This window comes from Bufo bufo, chromosome 2 (assembly GCF_905171765.1).
Source record: "Bufo bufo chromosome 2, aBufBuf1.1, whole genome shotgun sequence".
Taxonomy (NCBI): Eukaryota; Metazoa; Chordata; class Amphibia; order Anura; family Bufonidae; genus Bufo; species Bufo bufo.
Genome location: NC_053390.1, coordinates 27614997 through 27630530, shown reverse-complemented (window position 1 = coordinate 27630530; position 15534 = coordinate 27614997). Strand labels below are relative to the sequence as shown.

The 15534-nt window shown below is 45.6% G+C and overlaps 1 protein-coding gene across 1 annotated transcript in view; it reads left to right on the top strand.

Moving 5' to 3' along the window:
* Positions 1 to 1504: 1504 nt before the first annotated feature.
* Positions 1505 to 15534, top strand: part of LOC120991223 (zinc finger protein 260-like) — a gene marked incomplete at its 3' end in the record, with an annotated part of 75893 nt that continues 61863 nt past the window's right edge. Inside the window, exons 1-2 of the mRNA XM_040420082.1 lie at positions 1505 to 1546; positions 4989 to 5109. Of these exons, the coding sequence (XP_040276016.1) occupies positions 4989 to 5109 (121 nt within the window). The remainder of the gene's footprint in view (positions 1547 to 4988; positions 5110 to 15534) is intronic.

Here is a 15534-nt window from a genome sequence, read left to right as displayed (position 1 = left end):
CGGAAATAGAGCCCACAACAGGCGAGTTCGTCAGGGAAGGGGCTTAAGATGCGCCATTGTGACACAAAAGCCAATCACTAGGTGGTGTAGAGAGAGACAGAAGTGTGTCGCCGTGCAGCAGATTTGTCTTTCAAAATAAGCCCTTATGATAAAGTGGAGCATCTTTAGACTGTTTAAACTGTTTAGATTTGTAAATCTGCCCAATTGTTCCCCCAATGATTGCAAGGTCTCCAGACCTTGAGGCAGAAAAGCAGCATCAAACCATAATGCTCCCTTTCACCAGGCCCAAACTGTGAAGCTCCCTTTCACCAGGCCCAAACTGTGAAGCTCCCTTTCACCAGGCCCAAACTGTGAAGCTCCCTTTCACCAGGCCCAAACTGTGAAGCTCCCTTTCACCAGGCCCAAACTGTGAAGCTCCCTTTCACCAGGCCCAAACTGTGAAGCTCCCTTTCATCCATATTGATTATAATGGGATCAGTTAGTGATCCCACCACTTTCCAGCATAAATAGCGGGTTTCGGCCACACAAATAAGTTTTTATGGCATTGATGCTGGATCAAGCTGCTGAATTATCTCTTACTGAGATCTGAACTTAGCCTAACACGTTTTCTGAGGTCTTCTACGTAGGGGCTACGTAAGCTGCAGAATACTGTACACCAGGGCATAATATTTTTTGAGGGAGGGGACTGGATAAAGCAATTCCAACGTTCAGGATTTGTATTTACAGCGTTCACCGCGTTGTATAAATGACGTTACCTTTATTCTCCTGGTCAGTGCGATTTTAATTTTATTTTTTGTGCAACTGCCATTTTTTTTAAATGTGTATGGCAAGTGATAATGTCCATTTTTTTTTTATATACTTTATTGATTTAGCATATTTTTTATGAAAAAACTGACTCTGAATTGACTATTGGCAGTAAGTTGCCCATCTTCACTATTCAATCTTGCTACAAAGGAGGATGGGGGTTTCAGTGGTCTCAGAGGTTCCTGTCCAGCAGGGCAGCAGTTTCTGTCATGGGCTCACAGAACATATATACTAGATGTCATCAGATATTTTTCTTTTTCTCCATTCACCATGACAGCTCCTTAGGAGAAAGGAAATATTGTCCCAGGGAAAGTAGACTTGGAGGAAGATATAGATGTAGAGCTTTCTCAACCTTTTTGATCAGTAGGGTGCTTGTGGGTGCTGCAGGGCACTCTTTAAAAAAAATTACCCCCATCCTCTAAACATGGCTACAATTAATATTGTGCAGTCTGCTTCTCACATTTGCTCTCATAGTTCAGATGCTACTTCAGTCTTGTGGCCTGCTAGGTGCTGGGACCTCGGCACAGGTGGTGAGGAGCAGAATGTTGTTATTTCCCCTGATAACTAAACCTAGAAGTGAAGGAGCTGAGAGAAGTGTCTGATCTATAGGAGGCCATGTATTCAGTCACTGTGTGCTTGTGTCTCCACAGATGGATCCAGGAGGAGAAATCCACCAGAGAGATGTCCCCATCCTCTGTATTCCCAGGACTGTCCAGAGGAGAAGGTCCCAGAGAATCCTCAGGTAGATGGAGCTGATCCCTATACACATCTACCGTATTTTTCGCTTTATAAGACGCACCTGATGATAAGACTCACCTAGGTTTTTGAGGAGGAAAATAAGAAAAATATATTTTGAACCAAAAGGTGTGCTTTTGGTAGCTTTTGAACTAATGGTGGTCTGTGGATGACGCACTGTTATGGGGATCTGTGGATGACGCACTGTTATGGGGGATCTGTGGATGACGCACTGTTATGGGGGATCTGTGGATGACGCACTGTTATGGGGGATCTGTGGATGACGCACTGTTATGGGGGGATCTGTGGATGATGCACTGTTAGGGGGGATCTGTGGATGATGCACTGTTAGGGGGGATCTGTAGATGATGCACTGTTATGGGGGATCTGTGGATGACACTGATAGGGGATCTGTGGATGACACTGAGGGGGGATCTGTGAATGACACTGAGGGGGGATCTGTGAATGACACTGAGGGGGGATTTGTCAATGACACTGAGGGGGATCTGTGAATGACACTGAGGGGGGATCTGTGAATGATACTTATGGGGGTCTGTGGAGGACACTTATGTCATCCACAGATCCCCATAAGTGTCATCTACAGATCCCCCATCAGATGCACCTAGGTTTTTGAGGAGGAAAATAAGAAAAATATATTTTGAACCAAAAGGTGTGCTTTTGGTAGCTTTTGAACTAATGGTGGTCTGTGGATGACGCACTGTTATGGGGGATCTGTGGATGACGCACTGTTATGGGGGGATCTGTGGATGATGCACTGTTAGGGGGGATCTGTGGATGATGCACTGTTATGGGGGATCTGTGGATGACACTGATGGGGGGATCTGTCAATGACACTGAGGGGGGATCTGTCAATGACACTGAGGGGGGATCTGTCAATGACACTGAGGGGGGATCTGTTAATGACACTGAGGGGGATCTGTGAATGACACTGAGGGGGGATCTGTGAATGATACTTATGGGGCTCTGTGGAGGACACTTACAGTGGCGGAAATAATTATTTGACCCCTCACTGATTTTGTAAGTTTGTCCAATGACAAAGAAATGAAAAGTCTCAGAACAGTATCATTTCAATGGTAGGTTTATTGTAACAGTGGCAGATAGCACATCAAAAGGAAAATCGAAAAAATAACTTTAAATAAAAGATAGCAACTGATTTGCATTTCATTGAGTGAAATAAGTATTTGAACCCCTACCAACCATTAAGAGTTCTGGCTCCCACAGAGTGGTTAGACACTTCTACTCAATTAGTCACCCTCATTAAGGACACCTGTCTTAACTAGTCACCTGTATAAAAGACACCTGTCCACAGAATCAATCAATCAAGCAGACTCCAAACTCTCCAACATGGGAAAGACCAAAGAGCTGTCCAAGGATGTCAGAGACAAAATTGTAGACCTGCACAAGGCTGGAATGGGCTACAAAACCATTAGCAAGAAGCTGGGAGAGAAGGTGACAACTGTTGGTGCGATTGTTCGAAAATGGAAGGAGCACAAAATGACCATCAATCGACCTCGCTCTGGGGCTCCACGCAAGATCTCACCTCGTGGGGTGTCAATGGTTCTGAGAAAGGTGAAAAAGCATCCTAGAACTACACGGGAGGAGTTAGTTAATGACCTCAAATTAGCAGGGACCACAGTCACCAAGAAAACCATTGGAAACACATTACACCGCAATGGATTAAAATCCTGCAGGGCTCGCAAGGTCCCCCTGCTCAGGAAGGCACATGTGCAGGCCCGTCTGAAGTTTGCCAATGAACACCTGAATGATTCAGAGAGTGACTGGGAGAAGGTGCTGTGGTCTGATGAGACCAAAATAGAGCTCTTTGGCATTAACTCAACTCGCTGTGTTTGGAGGAAGAAAAATGCTGCCTATGACCCCCAAAACAACGTCCCCACCGTCAAGCATGGGGGTGGAAACATTTTGCTTTGGGGGTGTTTTTCTGCTAAGGGCACAGGACAACTTATTCGCATAAACGGGAAAATGGACGGAGCCATGTATCGTGAAATCCTGAGCGACAACCTCCTTCCCTCTGCCAGGAAACTGAAAATGGGTCGTGGATGGGTGTTCCAGCACGACAATGACCCAAAACATACAGCAAAGGCAACAAAGGAGTGGCTCAAGAAGAAGCACATTAAGGTCATGGAGTGGCCTAGTCAGTCTCCGGACCTTAATCCAATCGAAAACCTATGGAGGGAGCTCAAGCTCAGAGTTGCACAGAGACAGCCTCGAAACCTTAGGGATTTAGAGATGATCTGCAAAGAGGAGTGGACCAACATTCCTCCTAAAATGTGCGCAAACTTGGTCATCAATTACAAGAAACGTTTGACCTCTGTGCTTGCAAACAAGGGTTTTTCCACCAAGTATTAAGTCTTTTTTTGTTAGAGGGTTCAAATACTTATTTCACTCAATGAAATGCAAATCAGTTGCTATCTTTTATTTAAAGTTATTTTTTCGATTTTCCTTTTGATGTGCTATCTGCCACTGTTACAATAAACCTACCATTGAAATGATACTGTTCTGAGACTTTTCATTTCTTTGTCATTGGACAAACTTACAAAATCAGTGAGGGGTCAAATAATTATTTCCGCCACTGTATGTCATCCACAGATCCCCATAAGTGTCATTTACAGATCCCCCATCAGATGCATCAGTGTGGAGGGAGGAGGCAGGGACACTCATGGCGGGGCCCGGTGCAGTGACTCTACTCTAATACACAGGGCCCCGCAACTGTTAAACATTCAATCTGATCTATATCTAATTGTATATGCTCTGTACGGTACTTACTGTAGTACTGCAAGTATAGCATTAAGATGGCGCAGACCGGCATCTCCCTCGGTCATGCGCCGTCTGCCGCAGCTCCCTCCTCATGCGCCGCCTGCCCCAGCTCCCTCGGTCATGCGCCGCCTGCCTGCTTATCTCACTTTATGAATGAACAGGCAGGCGGCGCATGACAGAGGGGGCTGGAGCTGGCGGCGCATGAGGAGGGAGCTGCGGCAGGCGGCGCATGACCGAGGGAGATGCCGGTCTGTGCAGTCTTAATGCTATACTTGCGGTACTACAGTAAGTACCGTACAGAGCATATACAATAAGATATAGATCAGATTGAATGTTTAACAGTTGCGGGGCCCGGTGTATTAGAGTAGAGTCACTGCACCGGGCCCCGCCATGAGTGTCCCCGTCTCCTCCCTCCACACTGATACTTCGCTGGCCGCGCTGTGCAGCATAGCGGCCAGCGAATTATTCGCTTTATAAGACGCACGGCCATTTCCCCCCTACTTTTGGGGGGGGGGGGGAAGTGCGTCTTATAAAGCGAAAAATACGGTATATAGGGGGTCCTGCAGTCATAGAGGGGTCATAGATTGTGGGGTCTCTTCTGTGGATCTGTTAGATTTCCCACCTGTCTGCTGTATTGTACTGAATTGTTACAGATGAGAAATCAGGGGGAAGATCTGACTGATATTAAAGTGGAGGATGAAGAAGAGAAGATGATGGGCGATCTCCCGTGTAAGATTGAGGTGGAGGAGGACATTCCAGGAGATGTCAACACAGGTATGGAATTGTGAATGGAAAAAGTGACTTCAGATTCTGTCCTTGGTGCCTTCAGGGCAGGAGGAGAATCTGATCACCGGCTGCTGCGCTGCTCTTTGATTGGAGATGTCCCCATCACATCATGAAGTGTTCTCCTTATCCAGCTGACGGCGATCTCTGATCAGATTCTTCTCTGATCCCGGCTGTTCCGGCAGGACATGGTGGTCAGTCACATCCACACACCCACTGGGGATTATGGGGGCACAGCTTTTGGGTCCTGGAGCTCCTATAACAGTGGTGGCGAACCTATGGCACGGGTGCCAGAGGCGGCACTCAGAGCCCTCTCTGTGGGCACCCACACCATGGAAAAAGTCTATGGTGTACCAATATGCCGTAGACTTTTCCTGTCATTCATCAGCGCAGGACGCAGTATGGACATAACAAGCAGCGCACTGAATGTAGGCAGGATATTATAGCTAAAGACAAAGTACATGGAGGATATACTACAGGGTGGGCCATTTATATGGATACACCTTAATAAAATGGGAATGGTTGGTGATATTAACTTCCTGTTTGTGCCACATTAGTATATGTGAGGGGGGAAACTTTTCAAGATGGGTGGTGACCATGGCGGCCATTTTGAAGTTGGCCATTTTGAATCCAACTTTTGTTTTTTCAATAGGAAGAGGGTCGTGTGACACATCAAACTTATTGGGAATTTCACAAGAAAAACAATGGTGTGCTTGGTTTTAACGTAACTTTATTCTTTCATGAGTTATTTACAAGTTTCTGACCACTTATAAAATGTGTTCAATGTGCTGCCCATTGTGTTGGATTGTCAATGCAACCCTCTTCTCGCACTCTTCACACACTGATAGCAACACCGCAGGAGAAATGCTAGCACAGGCTTCCAGTATCCGTAGTTTCAGGTGCTGCACATCTCGTATCTTCACAGCATAGACAATTGCCTTCAGATCACCCCAAAGATAAAAGTCTAAGGGGGTCACTGGATATGCAAAATTGCTACATGATGATGTTTTTCCCTCTTTATGCACTGAAGCTGGCACATTCCCTGAGTTTTTCCAGCAAGATGGTGCACCACCACATTATGGGTGTCAGGTCGGAGCATTCCTAGAAGAACAGTTTCCTGGAAAGTGGATTGGTCGTCGTGGGCCAGTTGAATGGCCCCCAAGGTCTCTCGATCTGACCCCCTTAGACTTTTATCTTTGGGGTCATCTGAAGGCAATTGTCTATGCTGTGAAGATACGAGATGTGCAGCACCTGAAACTACGGATACTGGAAGCCTGTGCTAGAATTTCTCCTGCAGTGTTGCTATCAGTGTGTGAAGAGTGGGAGAAGAGGGTTGCATTGACAATCCAACACAATGGGCAGCACATTGAACACATTTTATAAGTGGTCAGAAACTTGTAAATAACTCATGAAAAATAAAGTTACGTTAAAACCAAGCACACCATTGTTTTTCTTGTGAAATTCCCAATAGGTTTGATGTGTCACATGACCCTCTTCCTATGGAAAAAACAAAAGTTGGATTCAAAATGGCCGACTTCAAAATGGCCACCATGGTCACCACCCATCTTGAAAAGTTTCCCCCCTCACATATTAACTTCCTGTTTGTGGCACATTAGTATATCACCAACCATTCCCATTTTATTAAGGTGTATCCATAAAAATGGCCCACCCTGTATATTGGTATTCTGGTTAAATTGACGTGTTGGCACTTTTACGATAAATAAGTGGGTTTTAGGTTGGTCACCTGGTCCGTAAAAGGTTCGCCATAACTGTCCTATAACATGTCATAAATAAAACATTGTACAAATAATACTTAAAGAGGACCTTTCACCTGGATATCCTTAATCTAATTATTATCCTTCCTTATAGTGCGGCCTCCACTGATGTCTTGGCATTTATTTATTTTCTAAAGAAACCCCCCTATTCGTCCACTGTGGTCCCCGTATCTTTTGGCGCCTCATATGCTAATGAGGTGACTCGGTTATACTAGGCGTGGACTTTCATTTGTCCTGGGCGCAGTTATCTTGCGCTCGCAGCCAGGGAGAAGATAACCACGCCCAGGAGAAATAAAAGTCCACGCTTAGTATAACCGAGTTGCTTCATTAGCATATGAGGCGCCAAAAGATACGAAGACCACATCGGACGAACAGGGGGTTCTTTAGAAAAAAATAAGTGCCAAGACATCATTGGGGGCCGCAATATAAGTTAGGATAATTAGATTAAGGATATCCAGGTGAAAGGTCCTCTTTAAAGGGGTTGTCCAGGCTTTTTATTATTGATGACCTATCCTCAGGATAGGTCATAAATATCAGATTGGCGCGGGTCTGACACCCAGCACTAGGGATCGACCGATATTGATTTTTTAGGGCCGATACCGATACCGATAATTTGTGAACTTTCAGGCCGATAGCCGATAATTTATACCGATATTCTGGGAATTTTCATTTTTGAGAAAAAAAAAAATTCCTACACAAATCTGCTGAAAATTAATATGTTTATTGTTAATGTGTATTTTTTTTTTGTTTATTGTTAATGTGTATTTTTTTTTTATAAATCTTTTTCATTTATACTTAATATTTTTGTGTTTTTTTTTTTACTAACTTTTAACCCCCTTAGGGACTAGAACCCTTGTCCTATTCCCCCTGATAGATCTCTATCAGGGTGAATAGGAGCTCACACTGTTCCTGCTGCCCTGTGCTCTGTGCACACAGCAGCATGGAGCTGAACATGGCAGCCAGGGCTTCAATAGCGTCCTGGCTGCCATGGTAACCGATCGGAGCCCTAGGCTTACACAGCTGGGGCTCCGATCGGAGGAGCAGGGGAGAGGGGATCCTGTGGCCACTGCCACCAATGATTAATACTGGGGGGGCGCACTGCGCCACCAATGTTTTTACTATTGGCCGGGATGGGGGTGGGGGGCGCACTGCGCCACCAATGATTAATACTGGGGGGCTTGGGGGGGCGCACTGCGCCACCAATGAAGATAAGTCTATCGATCATTCATATACAGGAGGCGGGAGCTGGCTGCAGAATCACATAGCCGGCTCCCGACCTCTATCAGCGGTAGCTGCGATCCGCGGCACCTGAGGAGTTAACTACCGCGGACCGCAGCTATTGCTCATAGAGGTCGGGAGCCGGCTATGTGATTCTGCAGCCAGCTCCCGCCTCCTGTATATGAATGAATGAAAGGCTTATCTTCATTGGTGGCGCAGCGGCCACAGCCCCTCCCCTCCTCTTATGTTCTATCCCCTCATTGGCGGCAGCGGCAGCAGCAGCACAGGGGGAGGAGACACGGCTTCCTTCTCCCCTGTGCTGTGGAGGGAACACAGAACGCGCTGAGAGCAGCGCGTTCTGTGTTCCCCATACGTTATCGGTATATCGGCAAAATAGATGCCGATACCGATAACGTTCAAAATCCTCAATATCGGCCGATAATATCGGCCAAACCGATAATCGGTCGATCCCTACCCAGCACCCCTGCCAATCAGCTGTACAGGGAGACTGCGTGCACTGTGTGCACGTGCCATCTCCCTTCTCTCTTCCTGCTCTGCTGCTGTATGTCTATGGGACTGCAGCGCTATCCTGACTCACCTGTTACCTTCATTCTCTGGGTCAGTACGATTACAGCTATACCACATTTGTATAGTTTTGAAAATAAAAAATGTATTTTGGTTTTTTCAACAGACTTAATTTCATCGTCGCCTATTGCCCTGGGGTTAAGAACGTCAAGGCTGATGCTTTGTCGCGTAGCTTTCCTGGGGGGGAGGGTGATTCGGAAGATCCTGGTCCGATATTGTCTGAAAGGGTAGTCATATCCACCCTATATCCCAACATCGAGGCAGAGGTGTTGGAGGCCCAGGGAAATGCACTGGATTTTTGTCCTCCAGGGAAGTTGTTCCTTCTGAGTTACATCACAAGGTGTTCGAGGAACATCACTGTGCGGTTCTCACAGGACACCCTGGGAGCAGATCCAATGTTGATCTCATCTCTCGTAGATTCTGGTGGCCCGGGTTGTGTAAGAGTGTTGAGGACTATTTGTCTGCTTGTAGTACTTGTGCATGTGCTAAGGTGACACATACTTGGCCTTCTGGATCTTTACTTCCGTTACCCATCCCGTCCAGACCTTGGACTTATTTGTCCATGGATTTTATCACAGATTTGCCTAATTATTCAGGAAAAACTATGATTTTGGTGGTTGTTGATCGCTTTAGTAAGATGTCGCACTTTATAGCATTATCAGGTCTACCTAATGCTAAAATTCTTGCACAAGTGTTTGTCGATAACATCATGAAATTACATGGTATTCCTTCTGATGTGGTGTCTGATAGGGGGACTCAGTTTGTTTCCAAATTCTGGAAAGCGTTCTGTACTCGTCTGGGGGTACAATTGTCCTTCTCTTCGGCCTTTCATCCTCAGTCCAATGGACAGACTGAACACACTAACCAGAATCTGGAGACTTATTTGAGATGTTTTATCTCGGAGAACAACCAGGAGGAGTGGTCTTCATTGTTGTCTTCAGCCGAATTTGCCATAAATAACCTTAGACAGTCCGCTGATAAGTCGCAGTTTTTAGGGCATATGGGTTCCACCCGCAATTTGGCACATTTTCTGGTATGGAAACTTCTGGTATACTGGAAGAGGAAAGTTTTTCCTCTTCGTTGTTATCTATTTGGTGGAAGATTCAAAATATTCTAAAAAAAAAAAAGGGCAATAAGTAGAAACGTATGGCTGACAAGAGACGCATGATGGTCCAGACCTGAGAGTGGGTGATTCTGTGTGGCTGTCCACAAGGAACATTAAGTTGAAAGTACCCTGTTGGAAGTTGAGTCCAAGGTTTATTGGTTCATACAAAATCATTGCCATTGTTAACCCGGTAGCCTTTCATCTTGAACTCCCTCAAGCTTTGAAGATTCATAATGTATTCCATAAGTCGTTGTTGAAGAGATATGTCGTACCTGTTGAACCGTCCTCCTTACCTCCCGCGCCTGTCATGGTGGACAGTAATCTAGAATTTCAAATAGCCAGGATAGTGGACTCCCGAATTCTCCATAGATCCCTCCAGTATCTCGTCCACTGGAAAGGTTACGGACCAGAGGAGAGGATGTTGGTTCCAGCAGCCAATGTTAATGCTAAACGTCTTGTGAAAGCTTTTCACAGGGCTCATCCAGTTAAAGTCTGTCCAGGGTGTCCAGAGGCCACCCGTAGAAGAGGGGGGTACTGTCACGGTCCCACCCATGACAGGGATAAGAAGATCTAAGAGACTGGCTGCACGTGATTGACAGTCTTTTAGTTTCCCTTTTCTGTGTTGTTGCTGGGGATGACCACACCTCTTGTCTCAGGTGTAGCTTAAAGGGATTCTGTCAGCCCGATTTTTCGATACTGAGCTGTTCATATAATCATATCAGTCTCCTTTATCTAAATAAAAATATACTAGTCTTACCCCCACCTGCCCTTTCATTTTTGATAAAAATCACTTTAATTTATATTCTAATTACCTTCATAACGTGCCCAAGGGGCTGTCTCTCTGGCCGTTGGTGCCCAGCTGCGGCCCTTATCTTGGAGCCCAGCGCAGCTCCTCTGTTAATTATTCACTCCTCTCCTCTGCTTTTTTTTTTCACGCAGTGTGTCGTAATCTCGAACCTGTTGTCTCTGGCACCAACGGCCAGAGGGACAGCCCCTTGGGCACATTATGAAAGTAATTGGCATATAAATAAAAGTAATTTTTATAAAAAAAAGAAAGGGCAGGTGGGGGTAAGACTAGTATATTTTTATTTGGATAAAGGAGACTGATATGATGATATGAACAGCTCAGTATCGAAAAATCGGACTGACAGAATCCCTTTAAGCTACACCTGAGACAAGAGGTGTGGTCATCCCCAGCAACAACACAGAAAAGTGAAACTAAAAGAGACTGTCAATCACGTGCAGCCAGTCTCTTAGATCTTCTTATCCCTGTCACCGGCGGGACCGTGACAGTACCCCCCTCTTCTACGGGTGGCCTCTTCTAAGACTAGTATATTTTTGTTTAGTGTAAGAAGGTACAAGGAATCATCGTGGATGATAGGTATGTGTCACCGAGGTTCCTGGCCTCGGTGGAGTAAGAGATGGTTTTTATGTGTCAGCAGCAGTTGCTGTTTGACAACTTAAAGGGGTTCTGCAGATTGTTTAAACTGTCTGGATAGATCATCAGCATCTGATCGGCGGGGGTCCGACACCCGGGACCCCCGCCAATCAGCTGTTTGAGAAGGCAGCGGTGCTCCAGCAGCGCCGCGGCCTTCTCACTGTTTAACGCTGGCCCAGTGACGTCATGACTAGTATCATGAAATGCATGTTTTTAATGAAAACGGAATGAAAACGCATCAATATCGCACATGCGTTTTTTGGTGCAATAAGATCTACAGAACTTGTTGAATATGCATGATGAAAATTTATGAAAAATATAGTATCTTTATTAGAGAAAAGAGTAATGTTTAAGTTTAGACAGAATCCATTACAAAATCCATTACAGAGATTAGGGAAAACCAGATCCATTTCCCCCCTATATAAGGACAGGCATTATGGAGTTTGGTATTGGACCCCCCTATTCAACACAAGGACCACCAGCTTTCACAACTTTGGATGTTTTAAAGAAAAACTATCGAGAATATACCGCATGAATCTGTGGAATCAAAAACATAAAGGAGCTACTGGCGCCAGTAAGTGAAAACCTAATCTGTTAAAGTGAACGGCAAAGGACATCTGTTGTCGAGATATTCTTGACATTTTAGCAAAAGTCGTATATTACTATTCCTCGTTTAAGTCGACACTCACGTGAATAAGCAGCAGCGGAAGACTGGGCTTGAATCACCACGGGGGACGCCGCAGACCGTCCATTGGATCCGCCTACGTACATCTGTTTCGTGAGTAGACAACACAATTAGAGATGGAATAAGTATTTGCGATGAAAATATAATCGACACATAGTCCTATTCGAATATACAGTAAGACATTTTTCGACTTGTTCACTAACAGACTATAAACTATTGAAAAAATTCGGAGCAATATCGAATATTTCTCGAATATTTCACGACTATTTGTGCACAATTCTGGACATTGGATTGAATATTAACAAGCAAACTCTATAGGAGAATCTCGAATATTTAATATCATTTTTAATCCTGCGATTTATTTATGTGAAATCTGGACATTGGATCGAAGATTTACCAATGAGTTTTATAGGAGCACCTTGTTCTTAATCTAGGATTGTATTAATAATAGCATTGTTTTAATATTGGCATTATTCAATATTAGCATTGTCTAATAGGTATTGTTTTAGTCTGGCCAGACCTGTTATTGATTGTAGTGTTATTTTAGGAGTATCAACTATTATCATTGGATTTTATGTAATAAAGTACCACATACTCCAGATATAGAGAGTGCCTAGCCCTTTTTTGAAATATTGGGTGAATCTGTTGGCTGAGAGCACCCATCCGGGGAACCTCACGCAGCGGTGTGGCCTAATTTTGGTTTTAATCAAATCCCACTTTAGTATCAACTTGCCTGGGTGGGGCTAAGCTCCATTTAAGTGATACTAGTCGTGACGTCACTGGGCCTGCGGTAAACAGTGAGAAGGCCGCGGGGCTGCCTTCTTAAACAGCTGATCGGTTTAAACAAACTGCAAAACCTCTTTAATAGTTAGTATGGCGGTATAGCTCATCCGGAATGGCTCTTACTTCCCATGTTCCAGGCCTGGTTTGGCCAGGCCTAAAAACCAGCCAGCACTGCCAGGTGAGGGGGATTACCTCAGTCTGACAGTGGAGCTCAGGAGGTGTGTGTGTTGGGATCTGAGGCTTGTGCTGAGCTGGAGGGCTGAGAGCCATCTGTAAGGGAAACAGGCCCCCTAAAAGACTGCTATGGATTGATGGAGGCAGAACTGCCAACAAGGTGATTTTTTGCCCTCCCCAACTGAAAAGGGGAAACTAAGTGCAACACCCAAAACAACAGGGGGGGGGGGGGAGTAGAACCTCCAGCACACACCAAGACTGGAGGACATCTGACTCCAGCTTGCCAGCCATAAATAACATCACTCCCTCCCCCAGCCACCTTCAACATGCAGCCTCAAGTAAATAACATCACTCCTCGACATTTAGTCTCATGATAACATCCCTCCCTTCAGCCCTAACATACAGTCCCAGTTACCCGTATTTTTCGCCCTATAAGACGCACCTAGGTTTTTGGGGAGGAAAATAAGAAAAAAAATATTTTTAACCAAAAGGTGTGCTTTTGGTGGGTTTGGAACTAATGGTGGTCTGTGGATGGCACTATTACTGGGGATCTGTGAAGGACACTGTTATGGGGGGATCTGTGGATGACGGACACTGTTATGGGGGGATCTGTGGATGACGGACACTGTTATGGGGGGGATCTGTGGATGACTGACACTGTTATGGGGGGGATCTGTGGATGACTGACACTGTTATGGGGGGATCTGTGGATGACTGACACTGTTATGGGGGGATCTGTGGATGACTGACACTGTTATGGGGGGATCTGTGGATGACGGACACTGTTATGGGGGATCTGTGGATGACGGACACTGTTATGGGGGATCTGTGGATGACGGACACTGTTATGGGGGGATCTGTGGATGACGGACACTGTTATGGGGGGATCTGTGGATGACGGACACTGTTATGGGGGATCTGTGGACGACGGACACTGTTATGGGGGGATCTGTGGATGACGGACACTGTTATGGGGGATCTGTGGATGACGGACACTGTTATGGGGGATCTGTGGATGACGGACACTGTTATGGGGGGATCTGTGGATGACGGACACTGTTATGGGGGGATCTGTGGATGACGGACACTGTTATGGGGGATCTGTGGACGACGGACACTGTTACGGGGGGATCTGTGGCTGGCACTGTTAGAGGGGGGATCTGTGGGTGGCACTGTTATATATGTGCCATCCACAGACCCCCCCAGCCCATAACAGTGCCATCCACAGACCCCCCCAGCCCATAACTGTGCCATCCACAGATGTCCCCCATAAAAATCTCATCCACAGATCCCCCCCCCGGCGCGTCACTCACTGACGTCACTTGCCTGCGCCGCCTGCTTCATTCAAAAAGTAGGCGGCGCAGGCACGTGACATCAGGGAGTTACGCTGCCGGCCTGCCTGCATTCTACTGAAGCGGTTAGGATGTACGGTACTATTAGGAGTGGGGGGGCATGTTTAATAACTATTAATTGAAATACAAACCAGATTCCAAAAAAGTTGGGACACTAAACAAATTGTGAATAAAAACTGAATGCAATGATGTGGAGATGGCAAATGTCAATATTTTATTTGTAATAGAACGTAGATGACAGATCAAACGTTTAATCCGAGTAAATGTATCATTTTAAAGGAAAAATACGTTGATTCCAATTTTCACGGTGTCAACAAATCCCCAAAAAAGTTGGGACAAGTAGCAATAAGAGGCTGGAAAAAGTAAATTTGAGCATAACGAAGAGCTGGAAGACCAATTAACACTAATTAGGTCAATTGGCAACATGATTGGGTATAAAAAGAGCTTCTCAGAGTGGCAGTGTCTCTCAGAAGCCAAGATGGGTAGAGGATCACCAATTCCCACAATGTTGCGCAGAAAGATAGTGGAGCAATATCAGAAAGGTGTTACCCAGCGAAAAATTGCAAAGACTTTGCATCTATCATCATCAACTGTGCATAACATCATCCGAAGATTCAGAGAATCTGGAACAATCTCTGTGCGTAAGGGTCAAGGCCGTAAAACCATACTGGATGCCCGTGATCTCCGCGCCCTTAAACGACACTGCACCACAAACAGGAATGCTACTGTAAAGGAAATCACAGAATGGGCTCAGGAATACTTCCAGAAACCATTGTCAGTGAACACAATCCACCGTGCCATCCGCCGTTGCCAGCTGAAACTCTACAGTGCAAAGAAGAAGCCATTTCTAAGCAAGATCCACAAGCTCAGGTGTTTTCACTGGGCCAGGGATCATTTAAAATGGAGTGTGGCAAAATGGAAGACTGTTCTGTGGTCAGACGAGTCACGATTCGAAGTTCTTTTTGGAAATCTGGGACGCCATGTCATCCGGACCAAAGAGGACAAGGACAACCCAAGTTGTTATCAACGCTCAGTTCAGAAGCCTGCATCTCTGATGGTATGGGGTTGCATGAGTGCGTGTGGCATGGGCAGCTTGCATGTCTGGAAAGGCACCATCAATGCAGAAAAATATATTCAGGTTCTAGAACAACATATGCTCCCATCCAGACGTCATCTCTTTCAGGGAAGACCCTGCATTTTTCAACAAGATAATGCCATACCACATTCTGCATCAATCACAACATCATGGCTGCGTAGGAGAAGGATCCCGGTACTGAAATGGCCAGTCTGCAGTCCAGATC